Source organism: Anoplopoma fimbria, unplaced genomic scaffold (genome assembly GCF_027596085.1).
Source record: "Anoplopoma fimbria isolate UVic2021 breed Golden Eagle Sablefish unplaced genomic scaffold, Afim_UVic_2022 Un_contig_8845_pilon_pilon, whole genome shotgun sequence".
Classification (NCBI taxonomy): domain Eukaryota; kingdom Metazoa; phylum Chordata; class Actinopteri; order Perciformes; family Anoplopomatidae; genus Anoplopoma; species Anoplopoma fimbria.
The window spans coordinates 19,880-29,041 of NW_026553452.1; the positions used below are offsets into that span (position 1 = coordinate 19,880).

General features: G+C 36.8%; 1 protein-coding gene across 2 annotated transcripts; it reads right to left on the minus strand.

Annotated features, from left to right (window-relative positions):
• Positions 1–1,743: 1,743 nt before the first annotated feature.
• Positions 1,744–7,672, minus strand: LOC129116534 (V-set domain-containing T-cell activation inhibitor 1-like). Of its 2 annotated transcripts, none has more exons than XM_054627388.1 (6): positions 7,454–7,672; positions 5,916–6,260; positions 4,295–4,499; positions 3,929–3,993; positions 2,809–2,913; positions 1,744–2,261 (listed from the first exon to the last, which is right to left on the minus strand). In XM_054627388.1, the coding sequence occupies exons 1-6, from the start codon at positions 7,518–7,520 to the stop codon at positions 1,762–1,764; spliced, it is 1,287 nt and encodes a 428-aa protein (XP_054483363.1). In that variant the 5' UTR covers positions 7,521–7,672; the 3' UTR covers positions 1,744–1,761. The 2 variants fall into 2 exon arrangements, with proteins under 2 accessions (XP_054483363.1, XP_054483362.1); XM_054627387.1 differs by having other exon boundaries at positions 7,439–7,672.
• Positions 7,673–9,162: the final 1,490 nt, after the last annotated feature.

Here is a 9,162-nt window from a genome sequence, read left to right on the forward strand (position 1 = left end):
TGTATGAATAAAATGTATTTGCAGATTCTAAGAGTTTTAGATTTGTTAGATTACAACACAATCTTGAAACTATTATAGATTTATAAATTAAAATATTATTTGTTAAACCCTAAACTTTTGTAAAAATAAAGAAGTACGTTTTTATATCAACATACCTCATTAAATGAATGTGAAAACTTTGCATGGAACCCACTTTGAGAATCACTAGAAATCATCTAAATGTCATTAAAAATCAAGGGATATGTAACTTAAACATTACATTACATTACATTACAGTCATTTAGCAGACGCTTTTATCCAAAGCGACTTACAGTCAGTAGTATATTACATATCATTCACCCGTTCACACGCTGATGACAGGCTACCATGCAAGGTGCCACCATCAGACTCTAACTAACATTCATGCAACATCCAGTCCACACCGATGGCAAGCCTTCAGGAGCAACTTGGGGTTAAGTGTCTTGCCCAAGGACACATCGACTGCCGAAGCCGGGTATCAAACCACCGACCCTCTGATTGGAGAACTACCTTGCTCTCCACTATGCCACAGCCGCCCCATTCTGCAGACTTTATTTAACTGAGGCTTAAGGCCACAGAGTGTCCTTAAAAATAAATAGATAAAGAAGGCAGATTCTGACTACAGTTATAATTCAAGATGAATATTTTATACTGCAGCAGATTATAAAGAGACAGAGTTATTACTGTTTGGGTAAAGTGTTTTATTACACAATTCACATTCAGGTTGGACTGATAAAAAACATCTGTGATCATTGGAAGTGCAGCTATGGGCTGTAAATGTTCAAACTCGCAGAAACAAAATTACAAAACAATACTTTAGAAACTTAGAATTCCATTGTGTACCAGCAGCGGCTGTTGTATTAATCGGAAATGTGTTAGTTTGCTGATGATCCTCAACTATATGCGTCAAATAAGTCTTTCTAAATGACTCACAGCAAACTTCAAAACATCAACATGCAGGACCTTTGAGCCAATTCTTACACACAAGTTCACACCTTGCATAAGCCTCATGCAGACAAGCAAACAGGAAATGAAAAAAAAAAAATTGTTATACAAAAAAATAAATCAAACTACCATAAACCACAAACTGTCATGACATTAATGGTAATTTAAAGTGAGTACTTTACTAAATTCAGTGAGACTTGAACAACCGAATAAATTAATATAATGACAAAAGAGTAGTTTTGAATTTAATGCGGTGAAAGAGATAGAAATAATTTGATTAACATACATCTAAAAATAGGCTGCACGGTGGTGTAGTGGTTAGCACTGTTGCCTCACAGCAAGAGGGGCCTCTTGCATGTTCTCCCCGTGTCAGCGTGGGTTCTCTCCGGGTTCTCCGGCTTCCTCCCACAGTCCAAAGACATGCAGCTTAGGTGCATTGAAGACTCTAAATTGCCCGTAGGTGTGGATGTGAGTGTGAATGGTTGCCTGCCCCATTGACAGCTGAGATCAGCTCCAGCACCCCTGCGACCCTTAACTGGATAAGCAGGTTACGGAAAATGAATGGATGGATGGACATCTAAAAATAGCTTTAAATAAAAGGAAATGGAAACCAGATGCTTTTAAATCCTTTTTTTTTTTTAAGCTGAACACTGGTGGATCAAACCTACCGACGCACAAAATAGATTAATGCAGTGTCATGCCTCATTCACTGGGTTGCTCTTTATTTGTAGAAAGTATACAAAAGCTTAAAAAAACGTAACTTAACTTAAAAAATCCAGAGCAATCATCAATTGTTCTCTATTGCATCAACGGCACCTCATCTTCCGTTAAATTTGCCAGAACACTGAAGCGGTTACTTGACGGGGCTGAGATGGTGGATCTACGTTCGAACTTGGCGCCGTTTAAACGAGGCCGAGAATCTGACACACTCATTGAACGGACAACATGCGTTCCCTTAGGGTTTGAATCTTTGTTCTGGAAGAAGTTGCCAGATTCTGGACGCTTGCTGATGGTTGAGGCTGTTGGTTTGTCGTCTTGGGGAAGCTGGTCTTGAGGGCGGTTAATAGGCTGGCAAACAACAGGACTCTGCTTAGATCTGAGGTCATTAAGCTCTTCATTAAGTCTGCGGATGATCTCCTCTTTGTCACCCAGGGTCCTCTCCAGTTCATCGACTTTTCTGTGATGCTCAGTGGTGGCATTTTCGATGGGGACAGCCTGGTTACTCGGATTTTGACCTTCTGCATTGCTGCGTTTTGAACTTTGGCATGATAGCCTGGAAAGCAATTTAATTACCCCTTCTGTGTGAGAACAAAAAAAAAAGTTATTTTAGCACTTTATTATTGAAATTTCAGTTGCTACTGTTACTAGAAATTCTCAAACTGAATAGAAATATACTTGAATAATGTTTCCTGATATGCTGTATTAATCTACAGTGCTGCTGTTTTCTGTTAAACCTGATGCTTACTGTGTAAAAAACATATTCGGTAACACTGCGGGTTTGTGGTTCAAGTGTTTGGATTAGATCTATCTGACGATTCTTTCACCAAGCGGAGTTGATCCGTTATCTCATGGCACCAAAAAAAAAAATGTTCTAAAGCTGAGTGTTATCTCTGCTTGAGAAACATTTTTCTCCTTTTTCTTACTGATATGAGACCTGATCTGAATTCTGCCTTAGGTACAAATATACTGCTCTCTTTTTCTACAAACATAAACTGCATCAATATAATCATAAAAGATGCAATGATCACAAATATTATACACTAATCTGTGTATTTGAGGTATTTGGCTGAAGAAGTTGGTGGTGAATTTGTTGTCCTCTTAACAAAAAAAGTGTTACTGACTCACCAGAGTTGCAATACAATGACTTGCAAAGAAATGCAATTATTGCGATTAGAATGAATACGACAACAGCAAGGATGATGGTTGTAGTGTCGGATCTCATGCAGTTATCTGAAATAATAATACAAATTACAGAGACATAAGTAAACTATATTAATTTTAAAAATATGAAATACTCTACAAACAGACTACCTAAATAATGTGTTGTTAGTGCCACTAATTTTACCCAAATAAGAGTTAAGCACTATAACAACAGGCACACTAAATGTCCAAGTCAATGAATTTTCCTCAATAAAATCCGTGGAAAATGAAAAACCAAATTCTGTGGCTGGATTGCATTTTTAACAAAACAAAATGGGGGAATCAGACACTCATAAACATCAATAAGAAAAACCCTACGAAGGTTCGCGTCTGATGTTGCCTCACTTTGGCCATACGGACAACCATTTTTTAGCCATGACACTGATAACCTTTTAGTCAACACTAAGCTACAGTTTCTGTACTCCAATAAAAAACAAACTGACAACAGCTGCACTCCTCTATTCAACTCTGACTCACGTTTCCACCATTGTCTCCTGGCAACAAGTCATATGACAAAAATTGCAAAACAGAGGTTGAGAAACATGTTTTATTTCTCTGCAAGGTTCTTTCCATTATGTTGTCACTTCTACTAACAACTGACTCAACGGCATAAACAAGTACTTTTAGTGGACGTGTACAATGACGTGAATAGTTGCCCAGAGTGATTACATTCCTGACGTCTGCAGTGTTCTCTCTTAATAGAGGACCAATTAAAAAAATGTGGTCCCCATTCAATCACTAAAAATATTAAAAGTTACCCTTTAAGACTTTTATTATTTTTCTGTCTTACCTGACAAGACATTACTTTCTGAAAACACTGGGCCAAAATTGGAGAAAAAAAAAAGATTGAATTCGCAAAAGCAACCATCCAACAATTATGACAGGATAAAAACGCTTTTTATCCATATACAGAATACAGTATATGAATTTATTTCCCCAATTTTTTGGCAAACTATATGTGGCTGACAAAAAGTCAAGGAAAGGTTAAAACCTGAATGTGAATTTAGGTTTTAGTTACTTGTAGAGTGTTAAAGCTCCAGCGTACCTGGTATGTAAATCTCAGTGTCCCTCGTCTGGTTTATCTCAGACTGGTTAACTCTGCAGGTGAACCTGTAATGAAAAGAAATCAGTTTATTTAAGTTCCTTTTTAATACATGTAGAGTTTTGTGCTGGAAAAATGGCGGCAGACAAAAATATCCAATGTGTGTGGAGCCATGAGGAGACTTCCTCTAACAACAACATGACAAGAACATAACGGCAATATTCCCATCTCGTTTCCCACATCATGTGTGTTCTATTAAAGTTTGATTGGTGCTCCATTCAATTACCTCATTACGTTAACGTGAGGTAAATAAAGCAAATGAACCAAATCGATGCATTATATAACATATGTATTAAACTGAAATTGAACCTGTCGCCAGCCTGCACAGTGGCTCTCCTTGTGACGATGACACATCGACTGGAATCTGGATAACTCTTTGGGTTTTCAGCGCTGATGACGTTTCCCTGAGCATCAAGAAATGTAATCTCAGGCTGCGGGAACCAGCAGCTCACTTCACATTGCAGAGTCACTCCAACACCTGGAACCACGAAGAGTTTTGGCTCAGAAACTGCACCTAAACGAAAGAAAAGAAATATTGAAAAATACTCTGAGGGTAGAGCCTGGTGCTCGAAACATTACGCAATAACAATCCTTTTAACAAGAGCTACTCGGAGTGCGTATCCATCTCTTTAAATCTGGTGAAACAGGTTTGACATATGCTCATTCACTTTCTTGTGAGAAGAGTGACAGATGAGAAGATGGATACCACTCTCTCGTCTGTGTGTTAAATAAGTAGCTACAGACAGTGATGGAATGAAACTTAGTATAATACCTACAATTCTGAGGTACTTAACGAAAGTATTTCCATTTTATGCTACTATACTAGTACTAAACTAAATCTCAGAGGCAAATTTTGCATGTTTTACCCCACAAAATGTATTTCAAAACTTTAGTTACTATGCAGATATAGATTATTTATAGGAAATAATATAAATCAGTATATTCTGATTTATTATTATGGATTAAGCCACTCTGAAGTACCTTTAAGTAACCTTTAAAATGCATCAATCATTTCAATCCAGCGTCATAAATATGATTCTGAAATGGTTAATTCTGCATTATGCTATGGCGATGCTGTCATCGGTAGCTCCCAAGAATTTTTGCTTATTTTTTTTGTGTTAATTTGCCATTTTATTGTTTATTACTGGAGCACTAATGGTATTTGACAGAATATATTCAGCAACGTCAGAAAAGGAAGTGTGGTGGTGCTCAAACATAGTCAAAATGAATGGACAGTGTTTTCCTTATGTCAAATGTTTAATGTTAAGGTGTCGGTCATATTATCTGCCCAGAGAATTGTTTTTGTTGCTGCCGTTTACATTCCAATAATGCAAACTAAAAAAAATAAAAATGCACTAAAAGAATGCACTACTGTTTTTATTTTGTTTGTAGTGTATTTTTGTGTTGCAGCTGGGCTACAACTGCATTTCTTATTATATTCCTTTATCATATTCCTTTATTTCATTGTGCATCCCTTTGTTTCACATCACTAAATCATCCTAGATTACGTGTATCCTTGTTTTTTGCACAGATTAAACTAACAATGTGTTAATTAAAGCGCTTTAGAGGTGCTGATTGGCAGATTCCGTCAGCTTTGCACTGAACAAGGCCTTCTGCTTCCCACTGCAGACTTTATGCTAAGCTATGCTAACCGGCTCCTGGCTCCAGCTTTTAAATTTGACAGTTAGACATTAGAGTAGTACCCATCTTTTTCTTTGTCTAAATATTGGAAAGAAAGCGAATGAGAGCATTTTCCAAAATCTGGAACTATTCATTTAATTATATACCATTCAAACACACCTACCACACCTGACCAATTATGTGTTAGAAACATTTAGGCCAGTGCAGTACTCTAAGGTGGAGCCTTCTCCATAACGATGACAAGAAACTTTTGCATAGTTTTTCTTATAAATAAAGTTTTCAGACATACCCACAGAGAGCTCTACTGTACTGACGTGCTTGGGCCCCGACATCATCCTCCTGCATTTGTATGTTCCTGTATCAGACAGCCGCACGTTAGAAAGCCTCAGCGACAAGTTTCCGTTTTTCAGTTCATTCTCGAAGAGGTTGGTCCGGAAATGGAAGACCTCATTCTTCTCCTCGAAGGTCTCACTGCCTCCCCGATACAGGAAGGCGATGTCCGGCTTCAGACCTTCCTTGGACCACTCTAATGATGGGACGTCTTCGTTATCACCGACGCTGATTTGGCAGGGAAGGATGGCCGTTTGGCCAACAAAGGTGAGGATCTTCACTGATATGTCGGTCGATGCTTCTCCTAGCAATTAAAACAAAAAAATAATAATCTTACTGTCAAACACCCATCAACAAGACAAATTCCTTGTATTTGCAACGTACTTGGAATACTGAAGTACAGTAAGTACCTCAAAATTGAGCTGAGTTACTTTCCACAGCTGCACAGCAATAAAAAAAAAGATCTCTTTACCATTAATCATAAATAGCCTAAACAATAAGTTAAACAGTACTATGATGCAAAATTCAATGATAAATGTGAGTCAATGTATTTGTGCTTCGGTGGTACTTCGAGCTAAACGCTAACACCAACATGCTTCCAGTGACAGTGTTAACATGCTGATATAAAGTCAGCATAATGATTACAAGGTTCACCATCTAAATTTAGGTTGCTAGCATGCAAACATATGCTAATAAAACAGTAAAAAATAAGTAAATCTGATGTTTTTGGGGAATGTCATTAGTTTTTCTGATATCTTGTGCAAAACTAATACATATGTATGCATGTATTTATGTTTGTACATGTGTGTATATATATATATGTCGTTTGAACTGTGTAGTTTGCCTTTCCAAGGCATATCTTCAAAGTAAATCGAATCTTTAAAAGCCTGAAATCTCCACTTCAGTAGCACTGTACAGTTCCTCTCCTATCTATATTGTGATGGTTTGTTCACATATGATTCATAGCCTTATTTATACAACATTTTAAACCTAAAAACATGATGAATGTTGTGTGTGTGTTTTCTGATTTATGGAGTGATACAAAGAGATAAACACGTTTGACTCCAATATTTTGACAAAACGAAACAAGATTTTCGAACATGGATTTATCCAATCTTCAAAGGTTTATGCAAATTAGCACAGATTAAATATGGCCTTATTTGCATATTTAAACATAAAGTCTCACAACACTGGTAAAACAAAAAAAAAGTTGTAGTGTTAATCAACTGCTCGTTTAATGGAGATATCTATTATGTGTGACTCACACACACACTCACACACTCACACACACACACACACACACACACACACACACACACCTTACTTCCCTTTTTCTTTTCTCTCCCCAATAGAAGAACCCAGTTAAGACGCAGTTATCCAGCTACACTAAACGACAGAGAGACTTTCAACAGCTTTTTGTAACTAACACAGTCATTTCTAAATAACTAGGCAGAGTAAAGCATTTACAAACAAGAGACTCACCTTTAAGGCTCATACCTGCACAACAGAGCAGGGCCGTCACCACCAGGACAAGACGGCCAGGCATGACGGAAACAAACAACATACCCAAACAAAACTTCTAAAATCAAAATCTATTAGTGGATTAAAAAAAAATATATAAAAAAAAAAAATATATATATATACATATATATATATATATAGTGTCTGAAGTTAAAGGTTCGAATCCACGGAGTCAGACTGACGCTCGGCACTATGCTTTCGATATGAATGGTTCATGACGTGATATGACGCGTTCATGAGGACGCATCATATCACGTCATGAACCATTTATGGAGTGGTGTTGGAGGGGGGGCATAGTGGTTCATCCAACGGGAAGATGACGAAATATACATTACATTACATTACATTACATTACATTACAGGCATTTAGCAGACGCTTTTATCCAAAGAGACTTACAGGAAGTGTATTCAACATAGGTATTCAAGAGAACTACTAGTCACCAGAAGTCATAAGTGCATCTCCTTTCTTAAACAAGCATCTAAAAGCATAAACCAGAGCAAAAGTATAGTGCAGAGGCAAATTACTATAAAAACAATAATTGCAACAGACTAATACGAATATAATAAGTGCTACAAACTACTACGAATAGGATAAGTGCAGTAAACAAATATGAATTCAATAAGTGCAGCAAACTGATATGAATACAATATACATGCGTAATCTTGGCACCAGAGGGGGCTCTTTAACTGCTCTAGTTGTGGCGGTGTGTAAGTGAGCAGGTTATTATTATTATATTCCTTTATTGATCCCCATGGGGGAAATTCAAGTGTTGCAGCAGCTCAACTACACAGACACAGACAATAAATACACATACTATACAACTACACAGACAATAAATACACATACTATACAACTACACAGACAATAAATACACATACTATACAACTACACAGACAATAAATACACATACTATACAACTACACAGACAATAAATACACATACTATACAACTACACAGACAATAAATACACATACTATACAACTACACAGACAATAAATACACATACTATACAACTACACAGACAATAAATACACATACTATACAACTACACAGACAATAAATACACATACTATACAACTACACAGACACAGACAATAAATACACATACTATACAACTACACAGACAATAAATACACATACTATACAACTACACAGACAATAAATACACATACTATACAACTACACAGACAATAAATACACATACTATACAACTACACAGACAATAAATACACATACTATACAACTACACAGACACAGACAATAAATACACATACTATACAACAATGTGTGTGTGTGTGTGTGTGTGTGTGTGTGTGTGTGTGTGTGTGTGTGTGTGTGTGTGTGTGTGTGTGTGTGTGTGTGTGTGTGTGTGTGTGTGTGTGTGTGGACGGGCCGATGAGGTGTAGGCCTACCAAAGCGCCAAAGTGACTGAATTATTGTGTAATAAATAAATAAAAATCAAACTAATGTCATCGGTGTAAAAAAAAAAAAAAAAAAAAGTTGTAAAAAGAATATAGAAATGCTTATTTAAAAAAACAAAAGCCTCATATGGGGTGTTGGCCACATGAACGGGACTAATTGCATATGCAACACAAGCAAATGTTTCTGCGGAAATGAGTCCCCAGAGCCAAGCACTTTTATTTTTTAACAAATTCACTTGCAAATTGGCCTCCACTGTGTCTTT

Coding starts and splice junctions, on each gene's coding strand:
- LOC129116534 (XM_054627387.1), bottom strand. CDS start 7,520: ATGTTGTTTGTTTCCGTCATGCCTGGCCGTCTTGTCCTGGTGGTGACG. Junction 6,261..7,438: donor TGCAGGTATGAGCCTTAAAG/GTGAGTCTCTTG, acceptor TTTAATTGCTAG/GAGAAGCATCGACCGACATA. Junction 4,500..5,915: donor TACAGTAGAGCTCTCTGTGG/GTATGTCTGAAA, acceptor TCTTTCGTTTAG/GTGCAGTTTCTGAGCCAAAA.